Source organism: Microcebus murinus, chromosome 5, assembly GCF_040939455.1.
Source record: "Microcebus murinus isolate Inina chromosome 5, M.murinus_Inina_mat1.0, whole genome shotgun sequence".
Lineage (NCBI taxonomy): Eukaryota > Metazoa > Chordata > Mammalia > Primates > Cheirogaleidae > Microcebus > Microcebus murinus.
The window spans coordinates 106,217,882-106,234,114 of NC_134108.1; the positions used below are offsets into that span (position 1 = coordinate 106,217,882).

The 16,233-nt window shown below is 37.5% G+C and overlaps 1 protein-coding gene across 1 annotated transcript in view; it reads right to left on the bottom strand.

Annotated features, from left to right (window-relative positions):
* Positions 1-16,233, bottom strand: part of ZFAND3 (zinc finger AN1-type containing 3) — a 321,862-nt gene that overhangs the window by 225,368 nt on the left and 80,261 nt on the right. Inside the window, exon 2 of the mRNA XM_012746789.3 lies at positions 2,506-2,546. Within this exon, the coding sequence (XP_012602243.1) occupies positions 2,506-2,546 (41 nt within the window). The remainder of the gene's footprint in view (positions 1-2,505; positions 2,547-16,233) is intronic.

The window sequence follows — 16,233 nt, forward strand, 5'->3', positions numbered from 1 at the left end:
TGTTTTGAATTTCAGAAAGAACACAAAATTCTGCTTCAGCAAGCAGAATGTTACCAGTCATTCCAGGCTACTGCTACTAGGGATAGGAGGAGTATGAGGGTAAAGATAAAGAAGAAAGAATATTTTCTTTATGAACTTGAAAATATCTTCTTAATATCTTTAAAGGCAAAAGTAGCAAAGCTGTATAAAAAGTAAACAGGCATGGATCACCAGAAATAAACAATTACCACCATAGAAAATAAAACCATAACTAACCCAAAGAAACACAAAGACCGTGGCAAAACTTTGACGTCAAAGGTAATTTTTTAAACTTTATTTTCCTTTAGGGACATGAGAAAGTTCTTCATGAGTATTTGAGGCAAGCCTCCTTATTGATAGGTTTCTGACCTTCTCCCAAAACTGTTTTACTAAATTACAAGGGGGATCTCTACAAGAAGACAGATATACAATCTAATACAAGTTGAGTATCCCTTATAAAAAATGCTTGGAACTAGAAGTGTCTTGGATTTGTGATTTGTTTGGATTTTAGAACATTTGCATTTTGGAGCATTTTGAATTTTCAGATTTAGGATTCTCGACCTGTATACATTTTGTCTCTCTGCCACTTTCATCTTTACTATAAAGTTAATTACTGATCGGTGAGAAAGTTATTTCTTCATATCTGTAACAGAACATATGCAAAGCAAGAGAAGCAGAATACAGTCCTTTAACACAGAACAAATATTGTTAAAATAGCGGGGGGGGGGGGGAACACACCAATATTTCTTTCCTTTAAAAACCTAAACTATTTGACAATTTCTACACTTTGAATAAACAAAAGCTGCGAGCTTCCCCAACTCTCCCAATTCCTTTCCTCCTAGCTTACACATGAATGTAAAAGTCTAAAGCTTATACCATTATGTTCATTCCCTTGTCCAAACAGCATAATGAACAGAAGAAGAAAATCAACAAAAAATCTATGATAAAACTCTAGCCAGGTTCCTCTGAGCCCAACAGAGTTTCTAACAGGTCAAGGCAACATCCCTAGAATGATCCCAGCCACCCTTAACCAAAGTGTTAGTCTCTTAAAGCCCAAGCCTGCCAAAGAATTTACAGTTTGCTCTAGCCAACGCCTGAAGATAGGCCCTGACCAACCACTTAAAGCTTTTACTAAAAAGGGCTTGTAATCGTGAATCCTTTCCCGTCCCTTTGAGATATACATGTACCTCCTACAACTTGGGATTGTCTTTCCCAAGGGCCTGAAAGCCATTTCTTTAAAATGTAATCATCAGGAAGAATGGGGCCTCTATTTCCCTGTCTCAGAGCTAGCTAATGGACACAGCTGACCTAATCAGCATACTCTGCAATTTTTAACTTCTCTGCCTCTACTGAACCTCTGTTCACACTGCAGTAGACCCCTTCCTCCTCCCTTTAAAACTTCCAGTCACCTCTGTGCAAACTGAAGTTGACTTCAGTTCACGCTGGACTCTCTTCCCTATTACAACGGTATATTACTGACTAAAATCTGTCTTTACCACTTTAACTAATGTCCAGCTTTATCTTTGACAGAATGTATAAAGACAGTTAAACAAATCCTAATTAGTAAAGACTTAGTTATTTTATATATAAGATCATTAGAAATAAAGTTGGGTTTTTGGGGGGGGGGGGTAAGGGGGGCCTCTGTCTCCCTGGCTAGAATACAGTGGCTTCATCACAGCTCACTATAACCTCAAACTCCTGAGCTCAAGCGACTCTCCTGCCTCAGCCTCCCAAGTAGCTGGGAGGGATTATAAGCATGTGCTAATTTTTCTCTTTTTTGTAGACAGGGTCTCACTCTTGCTCAGGCGGCTGGGCTGTAACTCCTCACCTCAAGTGATCCTCCCACCTCAGTCTCCCAGAGTGCTAGGATTATAGCTGCCTGGCCATAAAGTTTTTTAATAAAAAAAGAAAGACCTAAAGGTTTGAACTTCACGAAGGAGTCATAATTCAAGAAGTTGACCAATTAGCATTTGGAAGCTAGAAAAGACCCTTGGCAAACATCAAACCCCAGTCTTTCCTTTTACATATGATGAACGTATGGTCCAAAGAGATTAAGTGACTTACCCAAGGTGATTTCAATATGGAATTTAATTAGAAGCATGATTCTCTTACTTCAACATTTAAATATTCTTTCCATTATATTCTCATTGATAAAGCAACATTCACCATTAATCATTCAAGTCAAGATGAGCAATGAATATAAACTGGCTGACTGAAAACATGCTTTTACAATTCCACTGTACACCAACAACAGTAAATCAAGGAAAGTTTGGTGCAAGTGCACAGGAGATAGGATTTCACTTATGGAAGACTATACAGTATTACATATATGAAGCACCTTGGTGAAGAGAAACTTTTTACACACAAGCTAAGAAAACAAAACCCCATGCATAGGTCCAAAGGAGGGTCAAATGATTTAGATAGTCTTCAAAACAACAAAAAGAAGAAAAATGAAAATAAATAAAAAAACCCTTTTTCTGCACTTACCAGCAAAGCATTTGGAACAGAGATTCATAGTCTTGCTGGACCTGGGGCAAAAAAAAAGAAAAGAAAGAAAGAAGAGCTAAAAATTCTGTATCACTCTAATCAAAACATAAGATGTCTAAAATGTAGGCAAAGAATTTCTTGGCCAGGCAACTGAACTAAGAAACTAATAAATTAATAAGAAGTCCCTAGCTAGCTACCCGCCCCACAAACAAAAACAACAAAAATAAAAACATTTTTTTTTAAACCTGTGAGTTAGCCAACGCTTTATTTATTGTGGTTAGTAGCTTTGGTAGCACCAAGTTCAGAAATATCATAATATGCCCAGAAGATGGCACAGGAGTCAATTTATCCCATATAACTGCACATTCCCCCTGTTCAAACTAGAATATATGCCACAAAGTTATCACTATAAACAATGAAAATTTTGTTTGTAAAGAGGTAAAACTTCCTCCTCATGTATACACTTATTTATCTCTATAATATCACTTAAACTTTTATCTGGTCTTTCCTCTCATTCTTGTCCTATTTCAGATCCTGGTCACATTATAACCCTGTTGTTGAAAATTCTTTCTTCAGATGCTCCCAATCAAATTATTTTTCATATCCTTTCATCCATTAATTATTGCTACAATTCACTGAATACTAACTTAGTATTTAGTATTTAGCATTTAACACACATTCTTAGTAATTTTCCCAATACCACTAAGAAGGCTGCTACCATATTGCTTTGCTCTTAAAATGTACTTTTTAAAAAAATCACATTAGCATTTCTGTAACCAGGAAACACCTTACAATTGGCTACAAGTGATGAATAATTTAATGAGAAAATGTCCCCCCTCCTCCTCTGATGTTACTAAATTGAGAGGATCTTAGAAGTCAAAGACATAGAGTCTCGTTCCCATTAGACAGGTGAGCAGCTTGCCCCAGGTCACAAACCTAGGAGATGTAGAATAATTTCTGACCATGGGTCTGAGCTAACTCCAAAGGCCAACCCACCATCCTCTATTCACAACACAGCACCTGGCACCACACGGCAGCCCAGGGACTACATGGCAGGTAATCAGTAATGACCTCTCTGTTAAAGTCATCTCATTGCTGCTTCCCTTACTGATCCTCTCCCAAGTGGACTTATTCTTACAGCTCCTTCTTGCAAAAACCTCTTAGAATACTCTATGTTGGACAAGTTGACCTATTTACCACTCGTTTCTCGGCAACACCCCTCCCAATATCTGAGCCTTGGACCAGAATTTCACCTACAAAGAGAATAGTCCAACTTTATTTTGCCTTCTGTACTAAATTTTACAATTAAAGAAAGTCTCCCTCAGGAAATATACCCTGACAACTCTGATAGTTTTCCCATGTGCTAGAATCCAAGACCTAACAGTAACTGTCACAGAGTGACAAGACTAAGGGAAGAGGGTCATTATTTCTCTTTCCCAAAAGAGATGCTGTGTCAACAACTGGATATTCCTTCAGAATTCTGCTTAATATAAACTCATCAAAGGCCATGAGGAAAATTACATATCAATAAAAAAAAATGAATGGATGAAGAGACGTGTTAATGGTGGCATCTAACATATTACATGTCTGAATTGTGGTGAGCATAATACCAGATGCCTTCAACTCCCATTTACCAATGAGCAAACAGAGGCCCTAAGAAGGTATATAACTTGCCAAAGATTACAGAACTATTAAGTAAATTAATCTGGTCTAACTCCAAACCCTGTGTTCTTTTCACCATGTTAAACTAAGGCCACTGCTCTAATATGGAAGGGCACTGAGGGACACACATCAGTCCCAAACCAGCACTCTAGTAGTTTGTGAGAATGGTCCCACGACTGAAGATTTAGAGTATGGTAATCAAGTCGGCTTCCTGAGAAAGTAAAGCCTCCTATGTGGAGGAAGCACAACCCCTGCCCCAACTCCAATCTAAGACTCCCAGTCATTTCAGTTCCAATATAAGGAAGAAATGGGGATGAAGGGATTCCTTTGTTGCTCGAATTCCGCCCCCCAGAGAAGCAGATCCCTTTCTAATGCAATCACTATCTCTTGTTCATGCAATGTCACCAACAGCCAGATGTAACTCATATATCACCTCTGCTACTCTCCACTGTGCAGCAGGAATCATGGAAAGCCTGCAGAGAATAACTAAGAGCAGCTCAGTTATTCAGCTGAGCAGCAGCACACCAAGTGTGCCCGTTTTAACATCTGTGTTTCACAAAGCTGATAAGAAAAAAATGGTAAAATAGCATTTTTCTCAGAGTCCCCTTGATCTCTCTTCAGATAGTATATGTATTTAAAATGCCCACCATACCTATATATTACCTAAATGACTTCCAATCCATATTCTGAGCAGGAATTTTACAGCAACATGGTTATCAATCAGGTTATGATAGAAATAATATACTGACATTACTCAAAACAAGATGTTTCAAATCTGAAATAAACCAGATTTTGGCTACTGAAATAATAGTCACTGCTAAACAATGCCAACTTGGATCACAGAGATCAACAATGAACCGAAAGAAACTGGCAGAGACGCTTCTGAGAACTTTGATCCTTTCTCATGTCAAATGTGAAACTTGAAGCTAACCACAGGCATACAATTACTGAGTACCTAAAGAAAAGCAGTGGGATCAATTTGCACCGAGTCTTGGGATAAGACAACAGGAGTTGTCTAAGTGGCAACAAAGATGAAAGTACAAATGATTCTCTTTTGTCTCTACTGCTCCAATGAAACTATTCTAATTGAGATCTCCAATGACCACCATGTTTCTAAAACTAAGGGGTAGTAAGTCAAAAATGCCTACTCAAACATAAAAAGTCAAGTCCCTGGAATTTATAATGTCTAGAAGTTATCTCATTTAGAAAAAGGGTCTTGGTGGATGAATTAAGAATTTGAGATGGGATTACCCTGGATTATCCAGGCAGGCCCTAAATGACATCAAAAGTGTTCTTGTTAAGAGAGACGCAAAGAATGTTCTTGTAAGGGAGTGAGTGGCAAAGTCAGTTTAGAGAGACACACAGAGAAGACCATGTGAAGATGGAAGCAGAGACACAGGCAAAAGCCCAGGAATGCTGGGGGAGCCCCTGGAAGCTAGAAGAGGCAAGGAATGGATTCTCCCCCTGAGCGCCCTGAAGGGAAGAAAGCCCTTTTGGACCTTTAGCCTTTACAACTTTGAGAGAATAAATTTCTGTTCTTTTAAGCCACCAAATTTGTGGCAATTTGTTACAGCAGCCTCAGAAAACTAATATACAAGGGTTACGTCTCCAATCTTGTCATATTCCCTCCCTCTCAGTAGCATTCAACTAGACCCATACTTCTGTCTGGAAAACTCTCTTCTTTCACCTTCATGTCGCTCAGATTGTGAATCAAATCAACCTTCCTCTGCTGCAGTTTTCCTCCCACCTAACTGTTCCCTTTTTGCCACCTTTGCTGCTGCTCCTCCTCTGCCAAGACCTTTATTTGGAGTCCCCAAGACTCATTCCTCATTACCTCTATTTCTCACTTAGCGATCTCACACAGTCCCATGGCTTTAAATACTGTATCTATGAGTATACATGGTCAGGCAGAGTGGTATAAAGGACACTGGAGACTCAGAAAGGGGTAGGGGTGGGGAGGGAGGGATGAATAATTACTTATTGGGTACAATGCGCCCTACTCAGATGATGGGTACACCAGAAGCCCAGACTTCACCAAAAAACCACTTGTTCTCCCTAAATCTATTGAAATTTTTTTAAAAAATCATGTATCTATACACCAAAGACTCACAAATGTTTACCTGCAATCCCCAAACTCTTTACCTTGCTCCAAACTCATATATGTCTATTCAATATCTTAAAAGCAGCGCAAACTCATTATTTCAAATTATAATGCTCAGTATTTCCACTAAACTTGCCTGATCCATATCATCATCTTGTCCATCATTATAAATGGCAACACCTTCTTCCCAGTTGCTCAGCTCAAATACCTAAAAACCATCTCTGGTTCCCCTCCTTCCTGCAGTCCCCCATATACAATACGCATTGCGAGTCACTGGGTCTACTTCTAAATAGACCTCAAATCTATGTTATTATACTTCTCTCCTTCCTCAATGCTTCTACAACGGCCACCATTAATTAACTCTCATCTGGACCACTGTAAATGACTTTTTACTGGTCTCCCCATTCCCATTCTTGACCCCATACAATGATTTTCCACATAGCAGTTAGATCATGCTATTTTCCTGCTTAACACCATCCAACAATTTCCTATTATACTGAGTATAAAATCCAAATTTTTACAAAAGCCTGGAAATCCCCTTATGATCTGACTCCACCTACCTCCCCTCTTCCTCTTACATTTTGCCCCTCATTCACCATATCCCAACCACATTTGCCTTTTTTCTGTTCCCACAATGTACTGCAGAGCTCTTGCCCATGTTGCTCCCTCTACTCCTCAATCACTGTAAGCCTATCTCTTTCTTGTCACTTAGGTCCTAGTTCAAACCCCTCAGCAGCTTTCCCTTGACCATTCAATTTAAATCAGTTCCTCTTCCTGTTTTCTTTTCTTTCACAGCACATCATTCTTTGGTATCTCACCATGTGCCTGCCTGCTTGTTGACTATCTTTCACTAGTACAAGGTACATGGTATAAGAGCAAAGATATTCTTGGTCACTCTCCTCTGGTATTTAAAAGACAAGCAATAAATATAATAAATACTTATTAAATGAAGAAATGAATTAATTCTCTCCTAAAGGCATGAACCATAAAATATCTAAGTAGATTTCTAAAATATATTTTGTATAGGTCACTCAAACACCAGCTAGAAGATAAGGTCTCTACAATTCCTATGGCTGTCAGCCTGTCATCTCTCTAGAGCTCTGTCACAATGCACTTCCTACAACTGGTAGATAATGCCACCCTATGTATCTATGATGTGTCACTCAGGAGATAACAGGTGGCAGACACTTTCAGAAGTTACTTTCCAATGAGATGGGAGTTAGAAAGCAGCTTAAATTTTTTTCTTCTTTCAATAAATAATGTTTAATAATATTTTGCAATTTTGAAAGCACATACCTCTTGTATGCGATTTAGAAAAACATAAATATATGAGTAAAAACTAAAAATCATTTATAAATCTAACTCCCCTAAATAAGAATTATTTTGGAATACTTATCTTTATATGCATACTTCATAATTTATTATATTTAACAGTACTAGTAAAGTTGTATGGTATGTTCACAGGTATTCATTTTATTATGCTTTGTACCATATATACACATTACATACAGTCACGCACCACATGACAAGTTCTCACCTCCATCAAAAACAGACCACATATGCAACTGTGTTCCCATAATATTATGATGGAGCTAAAAACTTCCTATTGCCTAGTGACATCATAGCTATCATGTAATGTCCATGGAGCAATGCATTACTCACGTGTTTGTAGTAAACAAATCTGATGTGCTGCCAGTCACATAAAAGCAGTACAATTATGTACAGCACATAAAACTTGATAATAAGAGATTATGTACTGGTTTATGTATTTATTATACCATACTTTTTTGGAAAGAGGGGAGGGTTTCACCCAATTGCCTAGGCTGAAGTGCAGCAGCCTAATCATAGCTCACTGCAGCCTTGAACTCCTGGGTCTCCCTAGGTTGCCCAGGCTGGTCTCAAACTCCTGGCCTCAAGTGACCTATGATCCTCTCACCTCGGCATCCCAAAGCAGTAGGACCTCAGGCATAAGCCACTGTGCCTGGCCTACATTTTTACTATTATTTTAGTGTGCTCCTATTTATTTAAAAAAAAAAGTTACAGTAAAACAGCCTCATGCAGGTCCTTCAGGAAGTATTCCAGAAGACATTGTTATCATAAGAGATGAGAGCTCCATGCCTGAAGACCTACCAGCGAGAAAAGATGGCTCACGCCTATAATCCTAGCACTCTGGGAGGTCGAGGCGGGCGGATTGCTCGAGGTCAGGAGTTCGAAACCAGCCTGAGCAAGAGCGAGACCCCGTCTCTACCATAAATAGAAAGAAATTAATTGGTCAACTAATATGTATAGAAAAAATGAGCCGGGCATGGTGGTGCATGCCTGTGGTCCCAGCTACTCGGGAGGCTGAGGCAGAAGGATCGCTTGAGCCCATGAGTTTGAGGTTGCTGTGAGCTAGGCTGACGCCACAGCACTCACTCTAGCCTGGACAACAAAGTGAGACTCTGTCTCAAAAAAACAAAAAAAAGACCCTATCTCTTAAAAAAAAAAAAAAAAAAAAAAATCTAATCTAAAAAAAAAAAAAAAATGGGAAAGTGAAATACAGTGATATTAACGATACTAACCCTGTATAGGCCCAGGTTAATGTGTGCCTTTGTGTCTTAATGTTTAACAGATAAGCTTAAGAGGTAAAAAATAAAATTAAGAAATTTTTAAATAGAAAAAAGCATATAGAAGATATAAAGAAAATATTTTTGTATAGTTATGCACTTGTGTTTTAAGCTAAGTATTACTACAAAAGAGTCAAAAGTTTAAAAAATCTTTAATGTTTTATAGTAAAAAGGATACGATTAATTTATTATTGAAGAAAGAAAAAATTTTTCATAAATTTAGCACAGCCTAAGTATACAGTGTTTATAAAGTCTACATTAGTGTAATGTCCTAGGCCTTCACATTTACTCACCATTCACTGATTCACTCACTCAGTCCTGCAGGCTCTATTCATGGTCAGTCCACTACACAAGTGTACCATTTTTTATCTTTTATACAGTATTTTTACTGTGCCTTTTCTATGTTTAGATATACAAATACTTACCTTTATCTTACAACTGCCTACAGTATCTAGTACACTGACAAGCTGTACAAGTTTGTAGCCTAGGAGCAATAGGTACATTTATAGCCTAAATGTGCAGTGGGCTATACCATCTAGGTTTGTGGAAGTACACTTTCTGATGTTCAACACTGTTTGCACAATGTCAAAATCCCTCCTATTTCTCACAACATGTCCCATCATTGAGCGACACGTGACTGTGTTTTCTTTTGTATATATCAAAAACTTCATAAAGAAATGTAAAATGAAAGCATATAGATTTCATTTTTTCATTTTATATCAACATTTAATATTCTTCCTATCATTAAATGTTCTTCAAAAACATTTTTGTTTTTCTGTAATAATCCATTACATACTAATACTATAATTTATTTAGTCACACTCTTACTTTTGGATGTATAATCTTTTGTCCCAGGTTTTTCCTATTATAAATATTGCAATAATGAGCATTTTGGGACTTAAATCTTTGATCACAAATCTCTGTCTTAATGACTTTCTTTAAAACTGATTCTGGAAAGGAGACTTTATTAGATGAAAAAGTATGATTTTGGTAAGTATTAAGAAATTACTTTCCAGATAAGTTCTATATACTTTTTTCAATATACCCTTACCAACATTGAGTATTTTCACTCTTATATCTTTGCTTGATGGGAGAAATGGTTATCTCAGTAAACACATTTTCTTCTTAAAAACATTTTTCAATTTTGAAGGAAATTAATTTTTTGAAGAAGAATAAATTAAACTTCAGGCTAATTCATCTTGGGGAATTAAGTAACATTACTAATTTCTGGGAATTTTAGAAACATCCTATTTATAATATTTTCCCAGCACACACAAGCTACTATCTCTCCCCACCTAGGGAAACACAGACATGGCAAGCCCCCAAAAAACTATTTTAATATAAATATGAAAGTAAAAACAACCTTGTCACGATATCAACATTCCTCAATAACCACTTGTTCCCTCCATCCCACCCCAACCCCCATGAACAGTGAGGAAGAACCTGGAGCACAAGAAAATAAAAAAGAGTAAAAAGAAAATCAGCACCAGCACATAAATATGCCAAACCCTTCTAGTCTTACTATCCCTGAACTTCTCTAGATTAGACATGGATCATAAAACAAACAAAACAAAACAAAAAAAAAACTAGACTACAAAAAAATTTCCTTCTTAAATGAAGGGAACCAATCTGGAAAGACTGTCACATCTGTAAATACCAGTCTGTAAAAATTACTCACATTTCCTAATTCAACCTACTTTAACAATCCAGAAGGAGGGAAGGGGAGGGAAGGGTAAAAGAACAGAAGGAAGGAGAAAGGGGTGAGAAAGAGGGGGTAAAAGAGGGAAGGAAAAACAAACCACAATATCTACTCCATCTTAAAAATAATTCCACTTGCCTCAGAGGTAAGATCAGATGATTAAAGACTAGTAACATCTGCCTGCCACCACCTACACTTACAGCCACAAAGTCTAACTTCCTAAAACAGCTAGGAAGCAGCAAACAGCTCTACTAAATCATCACTCTATGCTCACCCCAGGCAAACAAGAAAAAGGCCAGTTCAAATACATGACTTCCTAGCTGGCAATGACAAAGGAGGCTTTCAATGGTGCAACCAGCCTGTCAGAACTGTTGCACATCATTCTAAATCATTCAAATGACATCTGCAAAGTTTTCTTTTAAAGGAAATATTATAAAGGAAAAGACAGGAGTTGTTAATAAGGAGAATTAGTTCATAGAATGTGGCAATATGGCTCCTGCTCACTTTAAAAATTAATTACAATGTAACAATTTAGATTCTAGGTGGGTTGTTATAATTATCAATATTGGGTTTACTGTAATTACCAGAGTTTTAACATCTTATAACCAAATTCAAGGGCACCAGAGCATAAGCCCCTGATTTTGTGTGTTTAAGTTCTCACACTAAAAGATACACTGTAGAATAGATGTAAAATAAGTCACATTATCATCGTGGCCCTGTATGCATTACTAAAAACTTGCTCCAGGCATGGCACGGTAGCTCACACTTGTAATCCTAGCACTTTGGGAAGCCGAGGCAGGGGGATAACGTGAGGCCAGAAATTCAAGACCAGCCGGAACAACATGGCAAGACCCTGTCTCTACAAAAAATAGAAAAATTAGCTGGGTGTGATGGGACGTGGCTGTAGTCCCAGCTATTCAGGAGGTTGAGACAGGAAGATCACTTGACTCAGGTATTTGAGGTTGCAGCAAGCTACGATGATACCATCACTGCACTCTACCCCAGGCAATAGAGTGAAACCTTGTCTCAAACCACAACAACAAAACACACAAACAAAAACCTTAGTCCAACACCATCTAATGATTATAAACAAGATGATGCATGGCCATCAAAATACTCAAAAGGAGAATAAAAATTAAATATGTGAAAGCTCTTGTAAAAAGTAGAAAAATACAATGAACTGAATGAAAACGCCAAATAATTTTTCCACATAAGAGAAAGTTAATGATACTATCAACTGTAACACACCTTGTATCTACAGTGGTTGCAGTGAGAGGGAGGGAAAGAAGGAGCAGAGGGAAGAAAAGGCTTCAAAAATTTCTGGAAGTGAGAAACCCAAGCCTGCAGTCATGTCCAGGTAAATGGTGTCTGGGATTTCAAAAGAGGAAGACCTCATCAGTGAAATCACAGTCTCAGAGGTATTTATCCAGTCAGAGTCTGTGAAATGGCTGAGACAGTAAAGTTCTCATCACTAGGGACAGAGACACTGAGGTATGGAAAGATTTCAAGCAACACTAGTGCTGGATGCTTTGTCAAGGTTATTATACCTAGCAAGTTTTTTTTTTTGGGGGGGGGGACTTAAAATACAGATTTAATTTTAAATGCAGGTTTAATACTTATTTCTGGAGAGTGCTCTCACAATTAAAAGAAGTAGCTACTATTGAAGAATGCCTTTGAAGATCAATCTAGAATGCAATGCAGTAAAAGGCTTGAAAAGTGAGAGAGATAAGAAAAGAACATCAAAATGATGGCAACCCTCCTAATGCCACATAAACAGATTCTGTAGTGTGGGGTAAATATTCCAGTGATAGCAGCATTTACAGGTTTTTAAAGTGTTCTATCTCAAATAACTCGGAAGTTGAAAAAGAAAGCGAACATGATATCCTCCCAAAAAACCACCCAACAACTTTAAAAGTAGTTTCTGGTAAATATTAATGATATGTCTGTGAAGAAATGGAGAACTTGAATAAATTTGTTCATAAAATAAGTGTGAAAAAAGTAATATTTTAAAATTTATTTAGGATAAAATGGGTGAATGAATATATGAGATTTCTTTCTTTTTTTTTTTTTTCAGACAGAGTCACTCTGTTGCCCAGGCTAGAGTGAGTGCCGTGGTGTCAGCCTAGCTCACAGCAACCTCAAACTCCTGGATCAAGCAATCCTTCTGCCTCAACCTCCAGAGCAGCTGGAACTACAGGCATGCGCCACCATGTCCAGCTAATTTTTTCTATATATTTTTAGTTGGCCAATTAATGTCTTTCTATTTTTAGTAGAAAGGGGTCTACTCTTGCTCAGACTGGTCTCAAACTCCTGTCTTAAGCGATCCTCCCACCTTGGCCTCCCCAAGTGCTAGGATTATAGGCATGAGCCACTGCGCCCTGCCGAGATTTCCCTTTTTTTTTTACAACTGCATGTGAATCTATAATTATCTCAAAGTTTTTTAAGATTTTAAAAGTATATATGTGCAATTAATAAATATTTTAATTAGACACTTAACTATTTCATCTATATCAACTAAATGTTTCTCTATTCAAGTTAACCGAAACATTTTTCTTTTTCTTATTGAGAAAAAGAAGGGGTACTTTATATCTAGCTCTCTTCATATGCAAATATATATTACACTTTAGGAAATTCAAACCCTATATAGTGTAAAAATAATGGTCAGAATTCACTGTTGTAGTAGAGAAAATAGGAAAAAAGATTAAGTTCACTGCTGTCCTGCTACCTAAAGAAATCATATACAACCTGATAATTAAATATTTGGTTTAATCTATTCCCGACCATCTTATAAATTTTTTCAGAAGTCTCTATTTGGGTGAGAAAACAGAAAGAAAAAAGAATTCCCTATCAATCCAGGGCACTTTCAATGCCTAGCTTGAAAGATTCAAAGGACAGACTGACTCTCTTGTTAGGGGTTAATGCAGCTGGTAACTTTAAGTTACCATTTTGAAAATCCTACAGCCCTTTAAGAATTATGCTAAATCTACTCTGCCTGAGCTCTATAATGTACAACAAAGCCTGGATGACAGCACATCTGTTTTCAGCTTGGTTTACTGGATATTTTAAGCTCACTGTTGAGACCAACTGCTGAAGGAAAAAAAGATTCCTTTAAAAATATTATTGCCCACTGACAATGCACCTGGTCACTGAAGAGCTCTGATGGTCATGTACAAGGAGATGAATGTTGGTTTTGTGCCTGCTCACACAACAATCATTCTGCAGCCCATGAATCAAGAGGTAATTTCAACTTTCAAGTCTCATTATTTAAGAACAGATTTCATAAGCCTATAGCTGCCACAGACAGTGATTCTTGTGATGAATCTGGGCAAAGTCTTCTGTAAAGAATTTACCATTCCAGATGCCATTACGAACATCTGTGATTCATGGGAGGAGGTCAAAATATTAACAGAAATTTGGAAGTTGATTCCAATCCTCATGGATGACTTTAAGGGCTTCATGACTTCAGTGGAGGAAGTCACTACAGCTGTGGTAAAAACAGCAAGAGAATTAGAATTAGAAGGGGAGCCTAAAGATATGACTGAATTGCTGCAGTGTCATGATAAAACTTGCATGGAGGAGGAGTTGCTTCTTATGGATAAGCAAAGAAAGTGGTTTCTTAAGGTGAATCTACTCCCAGTAAAAATATTATGAACACTGTTGAAATGACTACAAAGGATTTAGAATATTCCATAAACTTAGCTGATAAAGTAGGAGCAAGGTTTGAGAGGACTGACTCCAATTTTGAAAGAAGTTCTACTGTGGGTAAAAACACTATCACATGCTACAGAGAAATCTTTTGTGAAAGGAAGATGCAAAGGCACCACTGACCCTTATTTAACTAGTTTTCTTAGCACTTTGGGATTTTTTTGTAGTATCACTTGTGTAATACAAAAACCCTAGTTCCACACTGAATTTCCACAGCTATTTACTTTCCTTAAGAAAATTATCTTGTCCTGATCCAGCTAAATGTCATACTATGTATGTTCACCTTTTCTAAACCATCAGATAGTCTGAACTTTAATCAAGTTTTCTAGTGAGCCACCACCTATCCTGCCCAATTTGATGCCATTCACAAACTTCATGAGCATACTCTGCCCCCATCTAAAACTGTGACAGAAATATTATAATAAAAAGCACTGTGCTCAAGATCCGGCAAACAGATTTCAACTTAGATTGCACAGTACCCCTCTCCAATGCTGAGGATTGGCTAATTGTTCTCAGAAGACTTTGATAGTCCTAGGTCAGTCTACCATCTTAGCCATAAAACTTGCTACCTCTCACAAACATCTGTCTAAACCATCACCAAAAAAACAAGATGAAGAGCTGTAAGTTGGCAGAAAAAAAGACCCATAATAAACAACCTACAGCAGATAGTTGCCCTTAGTGCCCTAAGATGGTGAATCTCCTCTTCTTCAAAGAATACAGCAGAAATTTTCTTGGCAAGACTCTACTCAACTGGCTGTATTAACCTATACTATTGAGACCCCCCCCATAAAACACACGACATAACTACAGCGTGTCAAGTGCTCTTTGAAGCTGAATGTCTATCAAGACCCATTGTTTTGTTCATAGGTTTCTGGGTGTTATTATAAAATTATGCCTGTTTTACTTGTTACTGCAATTACATAATTTAGTTAATTATGATCTAAACCAGTAAGTGCAAAAAGAAAGCATTATTTCTCCAAAATCTATGTTGACTATTTTCAATAGATTAAAAGACATTGTTGCTATTAGGAGGGGAAAAAAAGATGCTGGCATATTAAGCATGGCCAAGACAACTTAAGGACTGGGGAACAAATCATAAAAATCTAGAAAGAGTATACAAAGCAAACAATCAACACAGTGAAGAAATAACCTACAGACTGGGAAGAGATATTGCAAACCATACTTTTTTTTTTTCTTTTGAGACAGGATCTCACTCTGTTGCCCAGGCCAGTGACATCAACATAGCTAACTGCAATGTCAAACTCCTAGGCTCAAGTGATCCTCTTGCCTCAGCCTCCTGCCTCCTCCTTCTCTCCCTCCCAGTAGCTGGTACTACAGGCCTGCAGCTGCGAACCATACATCTGATAAGGGGTTCATATCCAAAATATATAAGTAACTCAAAACAACTCAATAGCAAGAAAACAACTCAATATTTTAAATGGACAAGAAACCTGAATAAGTATCTCTCAAAAGAAGACATGCAAATACCCAACAGGTATATGAAAAAATGTCCAACATCACTAATCATCACAGAAATGACAAATTAAAATCACAATGAGTCAGCCGGGCCCGGTTGCTCACGCCTGTAATCCTAGCACTCTGGGAGGCATAGGCGGGAGGATTGTTCAAGGTCAGGAGTTCAAAACCAGCCTCAGCAAGAGCAAGACCCCATCTCTACCAAAACAATAGAAATAAATTAATTGGCCAACTAAAAATACATACCGTGTTTTCCTGAAAATAAGACAGGGTCATATATTTATTTTTCCTAAAAAAGACACCTTAGGGCTTATTTTCAGGGGATGTGTTATTTTTTTTAAGTACGGTACAACAATCTACATTTATTTAAATATAGTTAAGTCGTCTTCTTCTAGAACATCATCATAACTCTCCAAACCCTGAATTCCATCCTGAATTTCTTGCGACACTATTTCCTTTAGAACCACTGGCCCCAATCT